The sequence below is a fragment of the Nomia melanderi genome, chromosome 10 (genome assembly GCF_051020985.1).
Source record: "Nomia melanderi isolate GNS246 chromosome 10, iyNomMela1, whole genome shotgun sequence".
NCBI lineage: Eukaryota > Metazoa > Arthropoda > Insecta > Hymenoptera > Halictidae > Nomia > Nomia melanderi.
The window spans coordinates 16,161,264-16,185,494 of record NC_135008.1 but is presented as its reverse complement, the minus strand read 5'-3'; the positions used below and the strand labels follow the sequence as shown (position 1 = coordinate 16,185,494).

Genomic DNA, 24,231 nt, shown 5'->3' with positions numbered 1-24,231 from the left:
AGTTATTCAGAATGATGTCCTTGGCAGCATATTTCATGGTCATTGCAATCGGTGAAAAGGTGGCTCACCTAGACATTTACCGAGCGTGAGAGAGTAAGGGCAAGAAAGTAAAAGAGTGAGACAGAGGGAGAGAGCGAGTCAGGTATGGAAGAGTGGTTGACGGAATGGAGAGCGGTGAGAGAATTTTTGAGTGTTAATGAGAGAACGAGTACCGTTGTTAGCGAGTGTGATTTCAGAGTTCTATTAATGAATCTTGTTATTCTTTTAATCCGTCAGCTTTATTGTGAGTTTCTACCCCTTTACCTCGGCTTTTTTAATGGGATTTTATGGGATTTCCATAAATAATTCCTACAATCATATTTAAATTAATATATTTATATTATCGATTAGATTATAGGTTATAAAATATTACTATATTTATAATAACTATATAGTTGCGTCACATAATAAACGTCTCAGTACCAAGGAAACTCCACAGAATCAAAGTTGAAAGAATACCTGAATTTTAAACACTATAATAGATCCCTGTATAGCTAAATTTTCATTCTTACACTTTGAGGGTAACAGAATTACGCAGTGTAATATGAATTACGAATTATTTAATAAACAATTATATAAATATACATAATATATAAATAATAAATATACATAATTGTATAAAACATAAAACACGCAAATCATACGCACGCCAGTTCACTCGTAACACTTTTACATCGATTATATTATTATATATAATATTATCATTCTTCCAACAGTGGAGATAGGATAGGAACGAGTAAAAAAATTTAATCCGATGCTGTAATGCGTCTCGTAATTCAATGAAATCAAACAGTTCCGTCGAGGTATTGTTCTTTCGAGAATCCCAGTTCTTCACGAGTCCCAGGGTTGAAGAATCTACAGGTGCATTAGTAGTGCACGCGTGCGTATATCACTGTTGGTACACACACACGCGACTGGAAACAAAAGAAAACGGAGACATGAAGAATCGACCTATCCGGAGCGTACCGCACGCACGAAACGAGGCTCCGCGTGTTTAAATAATGTATGAGACAGAATTTCCACTATGCTGTTGAAAGGTGCGCTCGTATACGTTGTCAGCTGTATATTACAGAATACACATGAAGTACATCCTTCGTTCACTCTAAAAATTGGTGTATTTCACTACCTTCAAGACAACCTTTCGTCTACCACCAATATTGCGAAAGTTAGATGAACAGACTCTTTGTTTCGAAATATTTAATAATATTCTTGAAAATTTAGTTACTTTATAAATTATTTTTCTTAGCCCTCCGATGAGAATAGAGAAAACTATTTATAGTTCTATTTATATTTCCTAAAGTTATTGATGTGGACTATCTGCATATATATGCGTTTTCCGATCTTTTTGACGTCACAGGTGCCGTGATAATAATTATAAGTGTAAGACGTTAATATACAAGTTTCTTAGCATTATTCAATTTGGGAAACTCAGGAATTACGATTGAGACTTAATTACGCCTTGCATGAATTAATATAGTTCATGAATCTTCAGACAGCGAGCTAAATAAAAAAATATTCCGTCCGCCCAGATCGTTTCAGCTGGGAATATTCAGCACTCAAGGGATTAACGGTCCCTCGATCTGATTAAAAATAAAAGTGTTTTCCGATTCTTCTATTGTTAAAATATGAATTACTGAACAGTAACTGATTGAATTGATGAATTGTGTCTAGTAAAACATTTTATAAACCTTCATTCTTATATAAAAATGTTGCATGTTATAAATAGAAGCTTTTATTTATATATGCTAATACATTTACTCATTAAACGTTTATCCTTGTCCTATTGTACTACTGTACAATAATTAAATTATCTAAACTCTAACTGATCCAGTACATAATGGTTTGCTTATTTCTATTAATTTTGCACGTTAATTCGAATTCAATGTACACACGTATATTTTAACAATTGTACCTGTCGTAGGTTTACCTCCAAGACACCTCTAAACTTGACGGAAGAAGAATAGCCAGAAGCTGATACACGCTTTGACCCTCGTGTAGCGTAGACCTCAAAGCAAGTTCTCGCTTCTATGAAACGAAGCCCGAACCGATACAAAAGTAGAAAAGTGCCTAAAGTGACGGACTAGGGGTCCTCCATCGTTCTGTCATCGACCGCCCGTCTCCTCTCGCTGATGTGCGGCGACTAAGTGCAAACAGGGTGAAGTCGAGCTTTCCAGCCCAGCTTTTCCCGCATTTCTCTTAAAAGTCTGTAACGTATCTATAAACAAACACAAGCGGATTTTATAATACTAATGAAATATTCTTTGACAATTCCGTGAAAAAATGATAATTATTTTGTATAGAGTTACTCGCAATAATTAAGGATTATCTCTATTACTAGTTATTCAAGCTACATGATCATTATAGGTATATGACTCACTGTTAATATTTATTATTTTTTTAGGAAATTATTGTACTTATTATTAGTAGGCATGTCGCATTTAATTAACTTCTAAGTATGGTCTTGCGGTTACACAGACCTCTACATAAAATATCATGAATTTTAAAATCAGTGAAATTTTCGTTATATAGTTAATAATACCATTGCTATATACAAATATTGAAATAAGCAAAAACAAATAAATACAATAAATTTATTTATTAGTTGTTACAAACGAGAATATTTAACACAATGTGGATCGGTCAGGAGTTGACTCGTATTTGCACCTGCATCAGGTATTTCAAATTTTCAAATGCAGGAAAATACAAAACATTGCAAAAGCAAAATATTCAAAGTTCTATAAAAGATATGTCCAAAGCCTCAATCCAACTCATTATGTATAAATAAAGTATATTGAAGTTTATTTGGATTGTTTCACTTTCATATTTAATTAGGGAATGATAACCGGCAACATACGTAAAATTGCCGGTCAACAATGTCTTAACGTTAATCGATAATTTTCAGACTTCCATGCATAAAGATGAAATTCACGTCCATACTCAGGGATTAAACGGATCATTTCTTTAAGAACTCCTAAAAATGAATTTTTGGCCACGAAAACATTCATAATTTCCCATTGTGCGACGCTGCGCCGTTCCGCTTAACCTTTTATCGCGACCCCACAGGACCTTGTTTACGGTTTTCGTAGCCACGTCCTCATTTACTTTGGAAATGAAGACGTTACGGGCGAACAGAGGCCCTGGTGAAGGGAGCTTGGGAGTGGTTTTTTATTGGAACGCCCTATAAAACGATTTTCTCTCCTCGTCAGTCAGCGTACGCCAACCCACCCCCGCTTTTCCCCTACCCCTCTCGCCCGGCAATCCTTCTTCCACCCTTCCAGCAGCTTCCTCCTTTTTCTTCATCTATGAACGTATCCCGACGGCTTCTACATGGGTCTCCCCTGTTCGGCCGAGCATTGAGCAAATTACTTTCTGAGTGGCTTCCCCGACTCGTTGCACGCCACCATTCTTCTTCCTCCGTTTCCACCCCCTAAACTCCGCCGACCTCCTCCAGCTAGCAACGCGACGCGACGCGACGCGACGCTTCCTTCGGGAATCTTCAGATACATATCGGCCGTTATTAATCTTGACAATCCGAGGAGGAATCTTCTCAAGTTTTCATCAAGCAGTTATTAAATGGCCGCTCTTAATAACGTTGGACACCGACCGGGCCGGAATATCGGAAATGTATTTATTCCTATCGACCGGGCTGAAGCGCTGCCGGCGCACAGTGCGGCCGCCTGCGGACAAAATCTAAAAGTTCGACTATTCACATGACGACAAGTGAAGGTTACCAAACCGTTGCTAAGTAGTCCCTGCTATACAAAATGATTTTTATTTGAAAAATTAATGAATAATATGCACTGTTTAGCACACTCAAAAATTGCCCGAAAGACATTCCAGACATTCCGTGTTTACCGCGTATTTATATTTTTATATGTCTTGTATTCATTGTTGAATATATTTATACAGATTGTTAACAATGGAAAATATTCTCCGAAGCATGTAGATCTGATTACACATTAAATTCCGTTTTTCTATTTATACAACGTTGGAATCGGAATGCAAAATATCCATTGTCATTTAAAAAACTTCGTAATATCGCTGTATTGTAAAAAAAATATAACTACCATATATTTAGCTCTATGCCCTACAACTTTATGCCTGGAGCATCTTTTTGTATCACTCGTACTTTTGAAGTAATTGAGTTTTGTCCAGAAAACGGGCATTTGGTTGCACTGTGGCATGCTCACTACGTGAGCATCCTTCAATAGTTCGAAATGCGTGCGTCGTTCCTGGTGTCGACGAAGTTCTCATGTTTGTAACAAAGTTTTCAATTTGTATTCGAAGCACGGTGCTAGTTTCATTTTTTCCAAAGGTCGTTGACTCGGTCGTTGATTTTCTTCTCTATACTAAAATTTATGAATAATTTGTGACGCGCAAGTGAATTCTTCACTGTGCAGTACGAAACATAATAATCATTTAATATTTTCTGATGTTAAATTGTTTGTTTATTTTTACTCTATATTGAAATAATGAGAGGAGTTCTAGCGAAGATGCAATAGCGGTTAATAAAATTGTACCGTTGGATATGAATTTGTAAATAATAAAAGAACGAGAAATGTTCGTAAAATACCGATAAGTATGACATTTTAAAACGATAAAGTACAAATGAATTTCTTATAACCAGTAAGAATGCAGGAAATGTTTGTAAGATACCGAAGAATATAAGAGACGAGTTAATTAATGGTAAAAATACTTCCATACTTTTAAAAAATACTTTAATATTATTGGATACTATAATAATGATCAAATTCGAAAAACGCTCGAAATGATCGTTTCAAAGAAGTGACGGACGGTTGAAAGACCCACACCATTCAGTGGGAACATATACTGTACTTGGTATTACGTACAAGGAAGTTCACAAGGAACTTTACCTTTGCAAGAGACCTAATGCAAGTTTTCGTCTAGTTTCTACGAAGTTTCTAAATAACATCGAAACTCCCCGTCGGAATACAGTTATTGCGTGTTCTACGCTCGTAGGGAAGTGGAATTAATGTAAAACGACGAATTCGACATGCTAGGTGACTCTTCTGTCCCGTACATAATGTTGGAAGAACACGTAAAGCGATCGTAGAATAGCATTCTGGGAAAGGAAATTAAAAATACAAGTAAATATTTGATTGCTTGAAACAATTTTATTATTCATTCTTGCCATTTCGAATGTTTTCACGACTTGAACGTATATTATGAGAAACAATAAGGCAGTGATGAATATTTTTCTATAATCATGTCAATGTAAATACAAATGATTGTTCTGTTGGCTTTTGAATGAATAATACTTTTATTGAACACACAAAACAAACTGCCAGAAAGCGCAACGCATGTGAAATACGAATGTACCATAATAACAAAATCGTTTCTCGAACAGAAAACAAAATACAATATGTTAAATATGTAGGATAAAAATATAATTAATTACTCACGGGAGAACGAATAAAAACAGTAGATTTACAAAAAAAAATGAATTCATAAAAGAAGAAATAGAGAACATAAAAATAAATCGCACCACGCAGGACCAATCCCAACACAAAACTCTCTCTTAACTCTGACCGCACCTCGCAGGCCGAAGTTCGCTCACGTCCGCCTTTCTTTCGACTGTCCCGACGTAAAAATGCATCGAGCTTGCATCCACTGCATTAGACACACTCGCGCGCGTACGAACGCATGTACACACACTCAATTTGTACACACTTTTCTAACATGTTCTTCTGTTATCAGAAATAATTAACACATATTTTGACACAAGTACTAACCTTTTTGAGAACTTATACCACTTACCTATTATCAGTGAAAACATGTTATAATAATAATAATACACTTGCTCTACTCTGATGAAAATCGTTATGCCACAGTACCTATACTTCTTACTATCAATTCATACCACCCCGGTAACTGAACTTTCTCGTTATTCATTAATCAATTTAAACCTTTCGAAATTTCACCTTATAAGGATAATGCGAAGACTAAACTCTAAATAAATAGCAAACAATTGTATATTTCAACCTCTTGGCCTACAATATCGTACCTCTTTAATAATCTTTAAGAATCTTACAAGACTCTTCCAACTAAACGTTTTCTTCAGCTCTTTTTAAATTCAGAATATATTATCAAATATTTGTTATGATGCTTGTCGAATTCGCCTTATTACCTCCCGAAAGATGGGTGTAAAAAAATGATAGGTTAATCGGTAAAAACTGAAGGTGATCTTGATAACTCTGGGAAAAAAGGTTAATAAAACATTTGGTAGAATCATCTTAAAGCTCTCGCCGAACCATGTATTTTAATTAACAAAATTTCCGATTGAACCGCTAGCAGTAAAATAATTTAAGCGGATCACACTTCATGGTCCACCCTGTATATACACCTTTGTTTTGAATTTATTTTGTATCAGAAAAGTAGTATACTGCCACTATTTTATGCGAAATAATGTCATTACTGACGGCGTGTTGAATGTCGGTCCATTATTGTTTGATACGTAAACATAATTTTGTACAAAAATCAGGTCTAAAGAGGTTAAATAACTTCACGAGAAGCCATAGCCTATTCTCCTGGAAGTAATAAGCATATAGTTGCGAGTAGAAACGATGAATTCCCTGTCGGTATAAGAATACAATAGAAATTTAAAAAAGGTTTTAGACATGCTGTGACTCCTCGTATTGTGTTATAGATTTCATTGATGTATCTCAGAACTTTTGCCAATGGAATCCGCTGAGGAATATTGTGGAAGTCGCCCCAGAATTATTTATGTTTTGAGTTTCTAACAAAGACAGTTAGTTAAATTGCAAATGAAAAATGTAAAGGTAAAAAAATCTTTTTGGGTCACGCGAGTAAAAAGATAAGTATTCCAATTTTAGCAATTCAAACTGTTTCCAGTGAAATTTCGGGGATGTAGTTGATTATCTGCAGTTATTCCAAGATGTCTTTGTTCCAAAAATGTCTTCCTTTCAAAGTAGCGTTTCAAATCTTCCATGAAATATTACGGTGACGGCATATATCTTTTAGCGAAATCACAGCAGAATTCTATCGATTTATCGATACGTACAATTCCGGGGCAATAATTTCGTTTCCCGAAAGGAGATCGAGGCATTATCTAGGAAAATTGACTGCATCGGCGCAATATACGCGGAGCTGCATTCCGCGGATATGAAACTTCTGTCTCGTATGTGTGTATATCGATTCCGTTAGAAGGCATTAAGAGCAGCCGTAACAGCATCAAAAGTATCTCAGGGGAAGATCGATCGTTCTATTCAGATGCTAGGCGTCTTGTAAATAAATATATGCGCTTATATCGGCTGTTGCATAGAAACCCGCGAACTATGATTTGCCGCGAAAGCGAGAAAGAGAAAATACTCGTAGCAACTATCCGACGAACTTCCGCTTATTTTATAATCGGTCTAACTATGTGGAAGTACACTTGGCTAGTTTTAGTAACAGTCACCTATTTACTGTTCTCAAACTTTAGCATTACAATAGAAAAATAAATTATACATTATGTTTTCGAAGTTTAAAAGGTTTCGAGTAGACAATGTTTATGAAAATTTGCATGTTTAGAGGTTAGAAAGTACAGAAATTGAGTAAGGAAGAAGTTAAAAATATACAAGGTAATAGACAGAAAATTAACAAGTAGAAAATAAGATTTTATTATATTTTAACAGAGTGAATTAATGTTTTATCGTTTAACTAAATAGTGAAATATGAATACATTGCATTTAATTGAACTGAACGTTATACCTTCAGATTTACATTACGGATTGAATTTAAAGCTTGAATGTTTTTAAATTTATTAAAACATCTGTCTTTGATTACTATAAGAGTTCAATGAATTAAATTAAAGTCAATTATCAAGTGTACCAATCCGCATAAAATTTAAATAAAAAGAAACAACATTACTTTTAAATCAATTCAACGATTTGCCATTCCATAGATACGAAATTTTTGTGTATCTCAGAAATCGGTCACCATAATCTGAAATCACTTTCAAGCTAAAAATGTATACTTCTATCGTAGATATTATTACGGCACCGCTTAACTGCAAAACAAAGTCTGCGGTTCCCTATCTCAACAAAAATCACGTGTACGACTATGTAGGATTCGAAGAAAACGTGTGTCGCCACGACTATAGGGAACCGTCCGTGTGCGGCGAATCTGTCGAACGAACGACGGCGCATTAATATTTCAATTGATAAAGGACTGTGTGTCAAGACATTTCTGCCTGTTCTGGGAACCGCCATATTGATTCGGTCGGTACGTCCTTGTCTTTCTTGGATGTACGTAACGTGTACTTCGCGTAAATATAACCTCGACACTCGAACCGTTTCCAACTGAATTAACAATGATCGGTTCCTTTTTACCATACCAAACTATTTTACTCGTGGACAGCTATTTTCTTAACCACACGTATCATCGCGCCTGTTTCGTGAAAGTTCCACGTTGCTCTCATCGTAGAACATCTATCATTTGTTTTCATACAACGCCGCACGAATAAACTATTGTAATTTAAGCCGAAATATTTTAACACTTTGCAGGCGAGAAAATGTGAGCGCAATCCGAAGAAGTTTGAAAGCGGGAGACTGTAATCTTACAGTTGCGTGATAGACAACAGTGGAACACTACGCTTTGTGGCTTTACAAGAATGTATGTTTTATTTCATCCTTTTTGAGGGAATTTTATTGCTAAACTAAAGTATCACACTTGAAAATGTCGCGTATCTGTGACTCATATAAAAGTGATGAAACCCGATATATTCGCAGCTTTTGTAAGGCAGCTCTACATAAAGCAGCTTTGAACGTTGTCATTCATGAATTAAATACTACTTATTATTCTGTAAAATGGATTTATTTTGTATAAAAATGAGTAATAAATTTATATATATTTAGTCAATATTTCTCTTCTAAGTTCCTTCAAATCAATAATATTCGCAAATATAAAGTTGATTAATATGTGGAAAAATAAACTTTCCTCTGCATGTTCAAAAATGTGAAAAATTGCGCCCGCCTGCAAAGTGTTAATAAAAATACTTTAAAAAAATAATTAGAAAGAAAGAATCATATTATTTCGAAAAAAAGGTAATGATAATTTAGTTCCGAAAATTCACTTTGTGATCATCGCGAATTTACTAGTGCCAGATATATTGTTTTATTCAAAATTTCGAAGTAGGTAAATGTTGAAGAAGGTTGTAGAATAATAATAATCACAATAAAAGGTATAAATAAACGTAAATATTGATTCCTTCTTAGTTAATCATAGACTTATTCTATATTTTGGATACGATAATAGACGTTCAAATGGCAATCTGGGAGATATAAAAAATTAACATCTAGAACTTCTAAGTAAACGATTTGAAACGAAGCGCCGTACTCCTGTAATTTCCCGCCACGTTCCTAGTATGGCACTACCGACAGTGTTTGACTTCGCTTTGATCATCAAACTTAAGAACTATTTCGTTTATTATTTATCAAGTACTTGCGGTCGTCCATCAGTTTGTCGTTATTCTCTTTTACCTTCGTATTCTTGATAAACCTGCATTCACGACTACGTTATACTATAACCCACATTTGTCCCTTGTGTCAACTTTACATATGTTACCAGTAAAAGATGATGTACTTCTTCGTTTGTCGAAAGATTGACCTAAGAGTGTGTGATTTTTGTTCTTTTAACGTGAAATATATTATATTTGTTATTGTTAGTGCCACAATATACGATAAAAGAATGAAACAATAATATTCCCTGGAAAAAGAATCATCGTGTGTCAATTTAACAGAGGTAACATTTGTGTTTTATAAAATTCATTCATGAATATTTTATTGTTTTGTAACTGTTGTATACGATACAATCCTTTTAGAATATATCTACATAGATATTTATAGCTTTAAACGTAAAAAATTACAATAATTTCAAGATGCGCCACGTCGAAGTAAAACGGTAACACGTTCGGTGATCTACCAACAAAGGAACAAAATTGTCGATACGTAAACGTTGTCATAATTTCGGGAGAAAAAATTGTAATCGTAATTTAGAGGGTCCTTAAAAAAAGGAAACGTCAGTCTGCGAAAATGTTATGGATGCAATCAAGAAAAGAATTTCAGAATTTCCATAGACGTTCGAATTAAGAAAATTTGTTGAAAAAAATACCTTTACTTTTAGGTTTGGTTTATATGATTTATAATTTTTCTTTAAAACAAAGCATTCAACAATATTACAATAGAAACTTCACACTTTAAAATTGGCGTATAGCAATTGTGGTATAATTTGTTTAATGAAGTTATAACAATTTGAAAAATCAATAACTTTTCATCGAGTGCTTAAATACTTTTCACCGACAATATACAAAGTGCACTCTGTAGTAAACAAATATAAACAGCACATAATTATATTATTTTCTACAAATTAATTCAAAATTATATGAAATATGTTACCATTGTGTTAATTTGAAACAAACAAAACCTCTAAGTTTCAAACATGAGAGAGGCATGAAGATTAATTCCATATTTAAATTCCATATTTAAATTTCTACGAAGAACTTTTATTGTCAAGCATGCATTTTCATCAAATTTTGTACACTATTATCAATGAATGGATATGTTTAACACAATTTAAAGAAATAAAACTTTTTAATTCTTTAGAGAAAATAGTTATACCAGAAATGAAAAGTAAAAGATTGGATTTTTATCAAATACATCACACTTATAATTTCAAGAAAATTGCTGTAAGTATTTTAGAATCTCTTGTAAATATAAATACGTCATAGACTATGCATTCGTACTGTAAAAATTTGTTTTTATAAAATTTGAACAATGCTGCCATGATCCGTCCTATGTCAAAAACGGAACTTTATTGTGCAGTTCATAGTTCATTCTATCAATTGATGATCACATATACCTTCTGTTGTTAAAGAAGATTACTGTATACTATAATCTTCCCTTGATATATAGCTGTCACATCTACGAATTATGGAGTTAGCCGATAAGTTAGAATATTAGAGTTACCTAGCCGATAAGTTAGAATGTAAAACCACTGACTTAAGGTACGTACAGACGTTATAGCCTCCGGGAAATTCGTCTAGAGTTTCTGGTATTTCGAGACCTCTGTACCATTGTGGTCGCGCTCGATATTACCGATAATACAAGATTTTTAACTTGTTAGTAGGAATGGAATTAATTATATATTTCATTTCTGCTACGAGTGTTTCAACACAGACGAGGTACCTAGTACCTTAAATACTATTTTAAGTCAGCTGTACTTCCAAAAACCTGACAAATCTGACGAGACTGAAAGTTTGCATATAGGTCCCTTTTAGGGAGGTGTAATGTTTGCCAGAAAAATTACTGACGATGCAGAGTTCAAGATACAAAATTTTGGAAAAAGTACCTTACCATTACAGTGTCACTCGTAATTTTTGAAACTTTTATGCTTTAACTGGGTTAATATCCAATCAACAGCTTCATTTTGCATAGGAAAATATTGACACGAAGAAATTTCGGAAGTTCTAAAGTTACAAAATTTCGTAAAAACGCGTTTTACTACAGACTGTAGTATCAGTCTCTACGTTATCATTATAGTAAAGAACAAGCGTCGCTTCACCACGCGTGCTACAACAGCTATTTCTGAAAATGCCAGGGAACATTATAGTGGAAATCGCAGGTAAGGGAATAAGGAGCTTTAAACTGGTACATCGTCAAACATTTCTCGCATGACATTTAACTTTTTATACTAGTGACCCATTACAATCCGTGACTGGTACCGGCCAGTCGGAGACCTTGGACCATAGGCTTCAGTTATCCTTTGTTCCTACCGTGAGGGACGAAAATATAGCACCTTCTGAGATGACGATTTCAATATCGAAAAATACTTTAAATGTTATATACTGACGGCACTTAATTTATGTCCGGTATAGGTGGACCATGCTTTTTCTACGGGAATGGAGTGTAGGGGAGAGCCTCTCCACAGCCCTTACATTTACTTTTCGATAGTCACAAATTATTTCTAACATTTCCATTAATATGTGGAACACATAAATAGTTATACTTAATATTTTATTTATTAACAGCTTTGATAGAGCGTGGAGAAAGGATATTTCAACTTAAAATATGTCCTGACAATTAAAGAGATGAGGATATGCTTATAGCTTTAATAAAAAAAACATGTTGCTCCTAGAACGGAGATCCATACAGATTGTTGAAGGAGATCATAAATTTAGAAAAATATGGATATATGAAATATTAGTCTGATGTTATTCTACGTTGTGTCGGCAACATAGGGAGTGATATTACTATGATACAATGCTTTTCCGCAAAATTTTGTAATTTAACTGTAGAACTGCACCAAAGTCTCCTCGCGAACATTTTTCCTATGCAAAGTGAAATTATTGGTACAATACTAGATTAATCAGAACACAAATGTTTTAAAAATTACAGGTAATGATACTCAAATGATAAAACAAATTTTTATAAAATTTTATATCTTAGCTTTCGTATTAGTAAAAATCCATTTCGCAAACATGATTTCTATGTAAAAGGAATGTACATGTAAAATTTCAGCTCTATCGGATTTGTCAGGTATGTGGAAATTTTACCTTTATTTGTACTGATTGGTAAGGTCATGAGTGATGTAGAAATGGGAATATTTACTACTTGGTCAACTTTGATCATTTTACGTGATGTAGTTTTCCTATTCATCGTTCTCAAGACGTTTAAGGGTAGAGCAAAACCTCTGATTTATTACACAGTCGGTAATTGTGAACTTGTGACACGGAGTTCCGTAAGGTGTAATGTCTATCTATATATGTACCTCGTGCTGCAACTAATAGTAATTGACAAAGTCGTCTAAAATTCATAATATCAGAGTAAAGTGGAAATATAGTTAACGTAGTAGACCAACATTTATGAGTTGCTTACAACGATCAGAATACTTTTTCACTTTACTCTGTCATTAAGAATCACTGGCAAAAATAAGCACTCTTGTACTTTGATATTCAATGACCAGTTATATAGCAGTACTACATAACAAGAGAACTTTGCAACCAATTTGATTGAAATTTTATAAATTTATTATATAATGATTTGAGGATCAAATCAACACTTCCACTTCTTTACATTTAAAAAAAAGTTGCCAGTTGTAGTTTAATAGTATATTGGTCACTAAAAACTTCCATTAAGAAAAATATGAAAAAAATATTTTCCTTATTAGAACTTTTCTTTGCGATGTTTATAAAAATGTTCACATTTCTATGATAACTATAAATGATACTACAATAATATAAAAGAAGTAAAGTAGTAAAATTTATTTATTAAAAGATATATATTTCGCTTAATGAAGAAGGTATTATATAAAAAATATATAGAAATAGGTTTATTACAACCGTTGGCTATTATTGACTTTCGGATGTAGAAAAATTTCGTAAGAACTGTTTTAGATCGCGCCTTATTGTAACAATATGCTTAGAGCAAGTAAAAATTGTATAAGATCTTTTGCGGCTTATTTTTCAGCCTTAATATAAATTTATAGTTGTAAAATAATATAAAATTTAAATATTTTTAGCATACAATTTTTTAAAGTGTACAGTTATAATAGAAGAGTGCTATTATAAATCGGTTTATACATATTAGGTACATCTGTACTATATATCTATAGGAAATTTTTTCAATGAACAGTGCAAGCTATAAATTTATATAAATGTGGCTTATGATTCTAGCATAGTGTGCACAATTATGAAACATCATAATGTTATTGCATGAAGATCGTTTAGTCAGGCTTTGTTATCTATTTTATTAGCTATCTTCTATATTTTCATATTTTTATAAATATCTTATAAAATCTGTTATAAACACAACAGATTTAAATATATTTTAACAAAGGATACGTAACATTTTTGGTTATTATGAGAATGTAAGAAATGTTAAAAATATTAAAAGAAAGCAAAGTTTCAAATTTTTATCTTTGATATTTTAATAACCGTAATAAAAGAAAAGTGAATTTCTATCGTTTTAATGCAAGTACCGCATGAATTTTATGTAATTAAGTTAGAATTAAGTACCTGTAGTAGAAATGAAGTACACAGAAAATTCAATTAGTAACAAGAAGTCTAAAGTCATGAATTATGAGTAATATTGAACACGATATTGTATTGATAGAAATTCTACGAATTTTCTGATGCCTAAATAAAAAATCTTGTAGCACAGATAGTTGTGCATATTGTATAGTTTGTACTTAAAATAAGAAATTAATAATAAAATTAATACATAAACATTACAGTTGCTTTTCCGAATTGCAAATTTATCTCACATAAAATACTCTTCTCTAGACAATTAGATATGAATACAATTTTAACAATATGATATTATATACATAATATATTTAGAAAATAATGAAAACAATTTGTTTATTTAATATGATACTTTGTGTGTAAAATATATTAATATTACGGACCTTCATCTCAAAGTATATGCACATGATTTGTTATATTACAAGGGTATTAACTATTAAGTTAGAAGCTTTTTTAATTTGATAATAAAATTTCTATAAAAAATATAATATTACTGTTTGTATAGAAATATAATATAATCGAATGTTTCGTACATACATTTGTGTGACTATTAATACAATAAACATTTATAAATCGGGTGTCCTGCTTTGAAATTCATCTTTAATAAACAACTAATGTTAACAATAACAATGAATAGGATCTGGTTGTTCAAAGGAAAGAGAAAGTAGAGAAATCTTTCATATGTAGATGCGTGCGTACTTACATACATAATGTACACATTTCCTGTCATTGACAAGACTAAGCTCTTAGGATCGGTAGTGCTGAGGCATATAAAGGAAACCAGGATTCTATATTGTCGACTTAGTTCCTTCCAAAACATACCAGAATGTTGACCGTCATGAAGGAGAGTATTTTCTTGTACTTGGTGATGTATTATTTTACAACATTTTTTAACATAACAATTAGTATTTTATTAGAAAACTTGGATGCAGTAAGAAACAATAAGAATACAATTTTTCATAAAATAATCATAACACAAATTTTGAAAGTGATAAAGAATGTAAAATATGTAGTTATATAGTAATAAGTTCATGAGTTCGAATGTATTATTTTTGATTAGTCTAATGACAGCTATGTATCTTTCTTTGCACAAATTGTATTAACATAGAACCGAAATTACGCTTTAAATCCTTTTAAGTATTATTTATTGCACAAACACATATATGTCAGAATATGTAGAATTTTTCTTTGTTCCGTTACAATGTTCGAAAATAAAAGATTCAAATACACGAATGCATAAAATGTATTATGTCATATAAGAATATTCGAAGTCCATTTAATCTCATACACGTAGAAATAAGCAATACTTATTAAAGTTTGGTAAGTCAAGAGCAAAGAAATATTTTTTGGTACTGGCATTTTATTATTGAAGTAGTCAACCTGTTAAATTTATGCTGCCTTTTAGCTGTATTTTTTTTTTTTTTTGTTTAAAATGATATGCGTATGGTTCTGTAAATTTTTGTTTATTATATTTTTATAACAAATGCCGTAAATGCTGAACGTATACACTATATTCAAATGTATTATATTTGTTATTTTTAATTATATTGTATTAATATTAATACGTTAAGCTTCAAATATGCCATTGGTAAATAAACGGAACCGAAATAAATTTCTTATAATATATATATATTTTGACGCAAAAGTATGTAAAAATAAATTTATACATTAAACAATAATATCACGTATTTTCTATCATATACACATTTTTAGATAGAACTAACTAATTCTAACGAAAGTGTAAAAAGTATATATATATCGAGATGTAGGTTTATGTAAATGCACAATGAATAGATGCAGTTAGATATTTGTTAACTAATTATTCAGAGTCAATTTCATTTCTTTTATCATTCGTTTAATATTTGTCATTATTCACGATTATTATTTTTTATTATATTTTATATATTTCAAAAAATTGAAAAAATATTTCTCTATTTAGCACTTTGACTTAATAAAAAGGGCGAAGCTTTTGTTTCTTAAGTATTATAGTTTAGTGTTTGTTTATCGATGCTAGTGGTTGATGAGATAAATAGCATTTTTTGCGTTTTATGCACCCAGTTATATGAAAATACGATTAACTGTAACTAACTATGTACCAAACAGTTCGTAAACTTATTAACACGTCTTAGTATAATAAAATACAACGGAGCATTTTCGACATGAAAATGTAACGTAGAAATTGTCTAATTCAGATAACTCTGGTATGCTTGACCAGTGGTGTACTAACAACAAAGGTACTCCGGGATTTCCAACCAGGGACAAGTTTGCAATCGCCGCCCCTCCGTTACCTTCCGACCACGAATACTGTACTTCCGAAACTTTCACAACATGCTGTTTTCGTTAATCAAGCTTTGGACAATGGCTTGGAAGATGTCGCAGTCTCAAGTAGAAGTTTTGCCGAAAGACAAACCCAAGATGGTTATTCATATTTGAAACCATTATTGATCGACCTTGAAATACCTTCTAAGGATCAGGAGATAAAATTAATCGCGGACAAACAGAGGTGAGAATTTACATTTGAAATACGGATTCAATTCAGAAATACGTCGAACACTCTATCTTTTCTCTCGATTATACTCTTTTTAAACCTTCGATTAAACCTTCCTTACAGTAGTGACCTTTATATAACCTATACACATCCATCTAGAGACAAACTAACAATAAGTGTTTCAAATTATTGCTCTTTCAAAACAGAAAAAATGGCACTCTTGGTATTTTTTAGATAACAAATAGTGACACCATTGTTTATGTAAACTTAAACATTCATTTTCTTGGTGACGTATCGAACGAACCGAATTTGATTAAATGTACGGGATATAAGAAAGATAGTAGAGCAATCGTATGAAGAATCTTGACTTTTTACTTTTTGCTTTATTAATCCCTTCCCTTATGATTTTTTCTCAACTGTACGACCGCTTTGTCATCAATAATTTATTAAAACAAGAGAACATTTCTGGAAAATTAAAAAAGAGAACACTTTGTATCTATGTTTATTCTAAAGTATAATTATTTACAACAGAAGAACAATATTCGATTTGAGTTTGGAAGAATTCAGTAATATTTATGTTTGTTACATTCTGTTTGAAATCTGCACCACGAGTGGGGCACGTTATTGTAAGGTAAAGTGTTAAGAAAACTATTTCGATTGCATAAGTGTTTCGACGAGTGTTTACTTGACAGTCAAAGCGTTAAGATCGATACAGGATATGTCCGTTTTAATTGCGTACAGTCGAATATTTCCGTAATTATTGAATATACGAAGAAATGTTTTAAATAAGAGTTGTTCAGAATAATGGGGGACATTCTGTAAGCTACATCGATTTTTCTTTATACTTTTATTTATAAAATATTTCAAGGTCAATGCAGTTTTTGTAAACAGAGCTATGTATTTTCATTGAGGCTAGTTCATTTTATTTTTCAAGGGAAATTCAACGATGTGTATAATGTTTACTTTTCATTAATAATGTATCAACTATTTTTATAAACATTTGTAGGAAGCATTAGCTTAGTAGATCTTCTCTTATGTTCCGTGAATGTCTAAACAATTAAGTATCGTCTCACTATTGCTAACTGTACTAATTTAACACTGAAACTATCGAACAGTTAAATTGAACTTTTGGAATTCCTTCATAGAAACTTTAAGAGCGTATAATTCAATTTACGTATTGCTAAATCGATTTTTTAAATAATTTTTCAGTGAAACATCTGTTATCTTTTTAATAATTGCAAAATAAAAATATCATGAATGGGCCATTTCCACCCGTTTAGTAGTTTTAACGTTAAAGTATTCTATAATAGGACATATGTATCATTTATTATTAAAGAGGATATGAAATTTAATATTTTTTGTGGTAATCCGTTGCGAGCAATATTTATTTTAACATGGGATTTATGGAAAATTCATGATAGGAGAATGAAAAACGACGAACATTTTTCGCTGCCATAGAAATGCAATATTTTATAAAATTTCAATTAGCCTTCTACACGATCTCCAGTATTTAAAATATTTTTTCTTATTCTTTTTCAGATTCGATTATTATTAAAATATTAAATTAAACATCCTCTTTAATAAGAAATAATACATACCATCATTGAATACTTTATATTAGTAGAATTAGCGATACTGGGACGGTATTTAATAATTTAGCCACTCGCGGGATACGAAGAAACCTGAAAACTACGAACATTTATAAAAACAGTCAAAATATTATTGATTAAAAGTAAATCTTACACACATCGTTGAATTCTCTTTGAAAAATGCAATAAACTAGCATTAGTAAAAATATATAGTTGCATTTAAAAAATTGCATTGGTCTGAAAATCTTTTAAAATAACAATCTAACAAGAAGTCGAATAAGCTTACTAAACGTCTTCTATTGTGCCGAACAACTTTGATTACAAACATTCTTTCGTATTTTCAATAATTTCATCAGAAATATTCGACTGCACACGAATAAAACGGACATACTGGTATATTTACACATATGTGTTTACCTATTTACAATTAATTTTGCATATGTATTTCAAGATCGCCGAAGGAAATACAAGATGTCCGTGTGATAGCAACAACGAAAGTGCCTAACACATCGAGATCAAGTAGAACAGACATCAGATATAATTCCCAGGTTCCCCAGCGAACGTCGTATCACGTTGTAGAAGAGCACAATGAATACCCAACGGACAATCCGGATCACAGCCAATTGCCATATACTGGAAAGGTTCTGACAAGGAGTCCCTATCGTAATTCGCAAGACGTAACGGCAACTATCAAAGCCCTCGATCACTTCCTGAGCGGGGTTCTAAATGGCGATAGTTATAACAGTGAACTTCATCCACCGTCGAATCCTATTTTGGCCCTTATCCTATCTCGATACGGACGCTATGTGCTCGGAGCACGAAGCCCTCGCGTCTACGCGCATATGGCTGTAAACAATATACATAACAATAAGCCTTTTGGTATCTATAAGCTGGAATGCGAAGAGCTACCTACTTATAATCGAAGATAATAATTCTGGAAATTCCATGCACATAATGAAATAAGGGTTGGGTATCCTTACACATTGAACCTCTGTGATATAGCGGATCCGTAATTATTAAAAATAATCGAGATACCCGACACAACGTACAAATAAAATTCTTTGTAGGTAATTTAGTCAACGATAAGAGCCTTCACGTATTGATGCGTGCAGCGTTGAGGCTGGTTTGGCTGCAAGAGCCATTTTTTGAACAAATCTTACTTAGCCAATTGCAATATGATTTATTTGCATACAAATGTTGCTGTTCAATTTTCTCGTAACTTTGTGAATGCAACTATTATAAAGAAACCTGAATTGTTACAGTATCGATACAATTTATTTCTGAAAATAAGAAAATTATTTTGGTTACGATGCAGCGAATTTGTAAAGTAATTTATAAAATCAAGTTTCGCGTGGGCGAAACTCGTTTCTACTTCAGAGATCAAGGGATATTCTAATACTTTATCAGATTCAACGTATCGAACTTTTTTTTAGAATTAATATTTGAAATATTATAAATATACTGCTAAAAGAGTTTATCTCCTAAATGATCTTAACAAAATTTGTTCGGAGAACATTTCTTCGTTTTATTTTAACAATTTTATAAAGCTTGGTTACAGTGCAAAACCAGTCGGGTTGTTAAGAGTTAAATTGTAAGGGCTGTAACAAAAAGGTTCGCTTTTTTACACGATCGGTATTTCAGTCCATCGGATACGAAGTACCGTAATGTAAATAAGTACATGACCAGTTTATGCTATTTTACTGCAGATGAGGGATACCTACAGATGCCATCAAGCGATCTTCATCTGTAGCACCTGTCTCTCGTCGGTGTCTGTAGTCAAGGCAGTCGGGCGATGGCCGCATGTCGGTAAAACACGGTTCACACTTTGCCGACGGATATTTTCCTGATCCGACTAAATTAACCCCTTGGCGTATAACGTGTCAGACTCGTGATGAACATTTTAAGTAGAATTTAACAAGTACGAATATTACTCAATTCTCCTAAATTCAAATTAAGTAACTATTCTTCTGTTGTTAATTATCACACTTTAGAGCAAACGTAGTCACAGAACATGCTTCGATTTTTTCTCTTTCTTCTAATATAGTATTAATGACAAAGTAGCATCGATCATGATTGAAGAATAAATTATAGAGCAAAGGGTTAATGATTGTTCTAACACTTTTTAACCCTTATGTTAGCAACCGGGTATTCTTTAAAACTTTCTACGCAATTTTGTATTCTTCTCGAGAAAATTTGACAAAATTGCTTTGGGTTTCCATTTTTTAATAATTTTACGTCAAGTTTCGCTCGAAAAATAAAAAAAGGTTGTGTAAAAATATTGTAATAATAAAATCTGATTAAAAGTGGACATATTGGTAGTTAACGTAAGGATTGAAGTAGTTTTTTCCTTATAAATGTCGTTTGCAGTATTCAATAGCGTGTTTTTGTGTTAGATAAAAACTGTTTTTTAGAAATGCAAAAATCATGCGAGATAGGAATACATATTCACTGTTTTTTTCATTTTGGATGGCCATTTGCGATCATTCGAAAACGAAATTTTGCGTCTTAAAACTGAAATGAATTTTTTAGAAAAATACATTTAAAAATGCATGTACCTGAAGAATTATGAAAGATAAAGTAATTTTATACCCAGGTTAATGATTGAGATGAGAAACTTTATAGGAATCATCCAGTGGGCAGAACAAACGAAAATTAATATTGTACAAGATTTTCAAAGACTAATACTGAGTTATAATTCATTTCACATCTTTCTCTAGTAATTACAATGATTGTATTGGTTTACATCAAGATTTTAGGAATTTAAAAAAATTTGAATATTCTCAATGTTTTCTTAATGTTATGGTTGCCGTGAAATGCACAAAAATACCGTGAGATGGGTTCATTCTTATGTCAATTTTTAATGCTTTATCTATTGTTCACGTCTGAAAATACATTGTTTATTATGTTTAAAGAATAATACACAATGTATCTTTGAAATCATATAATACTTATACGAGCAATTTTTAGATGCAATTGTATAAGCAAAATAAACGTTTTTATTATTATAGCAAGATAAATACGTTTAGCTATCTTATATTTTAAGAAGTAGTTTTGTACTGCAAGTGATAGATGAAATTCCTATAAACACGACATGAATTTTTAGAACATATAAATAACCTGAAAATGAACTTTAAAGGTATTTTATTCAAATGCCTGTGCTGTGTCACTTTCCTAATTTATCTAAATCAAATAAAAACGTTACGATGTAGGAAAATGTACTAATAAATCAATTTTTTCAACTATCACGGTAGAAAGGCCTTTTAAACCAGAAAATTCACAATGAATATATTACAAGTTTGCTTCTTGTCGACGTTACATTAATTAATCATCCACACGACACTTTCAATATTCGTATTAAACGCAACTTTACCATATTTCGTTCGTATCCCATTTTAAATTTAATCAATATCATGGGGATTCACCCTTGAACCAAGAGCAATCGGTCTTGACGCGAAGTTAATTGAAGGAGTTCGAGAAGCCGCTCGAGATATCCCGATTAAGTAGATACCTGCTCTCATTACATCATTCTACTTCGCCGGTAAGCTCTGTGGATACTGTTAAATTGATTTAGATTCATCATTACACAACTAAAGTATGTGAATAAAGAAATATAAATAACCAAAGATTACTCATCTTCAAACAGAAAAATTTTTATATTTATTTTTCTCATAACTCTGACTTTGTATTTTGAAAGATGACATGGTAATAGCAAAACAAATGAATTTTTCATTATAGATAGAATGTGCTAATAAAAACACACGAGACTAGCACATCAGCTTTTGAGTCTGAGAAAATTACTCTTCTTACTTACTTTATATCTAAGTACTTTTAAGGAAAAGCTATTACATCATTTTCATTAAATCATACAAAAAAACGATTGTTTCTTATTAAATCAGCATTGTATGTTGTTGTTGTTATTATTATTATTATTAGTAGTAGTAGTATTATTATTATTATACGGTAGTGGACATTTATTTACGTACATGCTAGTGACACTTTGATTTTTAAGTTATCTGCTTCCTCTTCAAAAGTTCACGAAGATATAGAAACCATATTTTTCTAATATTTGAGCCTTGCTTCATGAAATTTTACAAATGTCTTGTAAAATTTTTTCTTTATAATATTATTTATTTTGCGAATTTAACAAGATAGAATGCATTTTATGTTAAATAGTTGTTTTTGCTATGGACAATTAGTCACGTGCGATTAAAAAATGTGTGTACGCTTCTGTGAGTTATTAACGAAACCTTGTAAATAATCAATATTTGGTAGCTAGTTTTGCACGCACAGACATTTTTTCATTTTTAAATCCTTGGTGAATTTAGTCTCTAATAACATTTTTTAGTGCCTACAAAGGCATTTGAATTTGCAAAATTTTCGAAACAAAAAGTTCTGTTTACACTTCCTTCTGTTATATTAAAAAAAAGATGTCACAGAAAATAATGACTGTCACTTCCGAAAGTAGAGGCTTCGCGCTTCAAAGTGAATCTAGGCTGACTGTCGTACAATTTTTTTTCATAAAGTTGTATCACCTTAAACAATAACTGTTTTTCAATGAAAATTTTGTGATCCTTTATTTTGGACGCTAGTTAGAACAACAAATAGAGCCTCTTAAGAGTCAGTTCGTTACAAATATTTTCTATTTATTTAAATGCGAAAAAATGAAGAAGAAATGTAATTATTCTCATTAATATCGTGTGAATATAGAATAGAAAGTTTCAAAATATTTAAATATTTTTAATATTCATTTTCAACATTTTATGTAAAGATTATAATATTATTACAGTATACCATGATTGTATAGTTAGTCGAAAATTACCTGTCTTCTTCTGGGATACAAATCAGAGGCATATCGTACTACATCATTTTCAAGCAAAAGTACTCTGAAACTTATCATACTTTTGTATGCATGAGGAATATTATCGCGCTGGTATACAGTTTATATGAGGGCTATTTTCCAGAGGATATGTTTTTACGATCATACTGTTCACGAACTATTGTTTAACTCATATAACGTACATTCTAAGATAAGAACTGAATGTATAGTCCCTGATAAAAAAAATTAGGGTTGCCATTGATATCATCTTTGAGAAAACCAACAATAAATCAACAATCTAATTATTCTTATCTGGTCGTTTTCTCATATTAATTATTTATAACTCAGGCTTAATTTCTTTGCTTAACTCTTGGTCTTAATTCTTTTGCACTTGAAAGGCGCCTCTCAGTCGCTAATTGATTTGATACTGCAGAATTATAAAGTTTGATATTTAATATTAAATTTTGTATAACGCAGCTACATGTGACATATTGAAATAATATAGTCTTGTTCCTCAATTTATGCGCGATTTTTCGTCAAATTAGTTTCAGAAAATGTCGACTGTATCTCATTAGAAAATGTTGAGTATTTTCAATAATACACTTCTGGAGTACAAAGGGTTAACACTACGACAAAGAAATTATTATTAAATTACGTTTTAGACTTCCAATACAATGGTTATCGCGAAAAATATGACATAAAAACTATGATGGACCTAATTTATTTATTTAAGTTGTGATATTTCATATGTCACCACTAACGGAGTGGAAGTTGTTCAGAAAATAGAGAATAGATGAATGTGGGAATCAAAAAAACCTATTTTGGAATTGTAGCCTTTTCTGCATATAGCTGAAAGCAATAGCTGTAGGTCAGGGAAGGTAGCTTAGTGTGAGTGAGCTATCAAGTAGGTCTGATTCACAGGAAGCATTTATAGGTTTCCCCACCACGAGACATTTGCTCTTGCAGATGTGGCTTACACGCTGTTGGTCGGTTTTTACTTTTTTTCCGCTGAAAACAGCTTGCGTGAGCAAAAAATTGAGCTTGCCCGTATTTGGAATCAATGGTCAATGTAAAATGTCTCCCATATTAGGAATCACTAGTCAGTCCAAAATGTTTTTGCAACTATCAGCTAATCGAGAGTTCTAGTGGAGGAGGGCTTGTGTCACAACAATAACGTCGGGAGATCAAGACTTTTATGGAAAATAGAGTTTCTTGTTAGCAATGAATTGAGGTCCGATTTCAATTAGTATTTCACTAG

At 32.0% G+C, this 24,231-nt stretch overlaps 1 protein-coding gene across 2 annotated transcripts; it reads left to right on the top strand.

Annotated features, from left to right (window-relative positions):
• The first annotated feature begins 14,898 nt into the window (after positions 1-14,898).
• On the top strand, positions 14,899-19,158 carry LOC116428775 (uncharacterized). 2 transcript variants are annotated; one of them, XM_031980858.1, is made up of 3 exons: positions 14,899-14,945; positions 16,273-16,583; positions 18,609-19,158. In XM_031980858.1, the coding sequence occupies exons 1-3, from the start codon at positions 14,907-14,909 to the stop codon at positions 19,084-19,086; spliced, it is 828 nt and encodes a 275-aa protein (XP_031836718.1). In that variant the 5' UTR covers positions 14,899-14,906; the 3' UTR covers positions 19,087-19,158. The 2 variants fall into 2 exon arrangements, with proteins under 2 accessions (XP_031836718.1, XP_031836719.1); XM_031980859.1 differs by having other exon boundaries at positions 14,910-14,938; positions 16,296-16,583.
• The last annotated feature ends 5,073 nt before the right edge of the window (positions 19,159-24,231 follow it).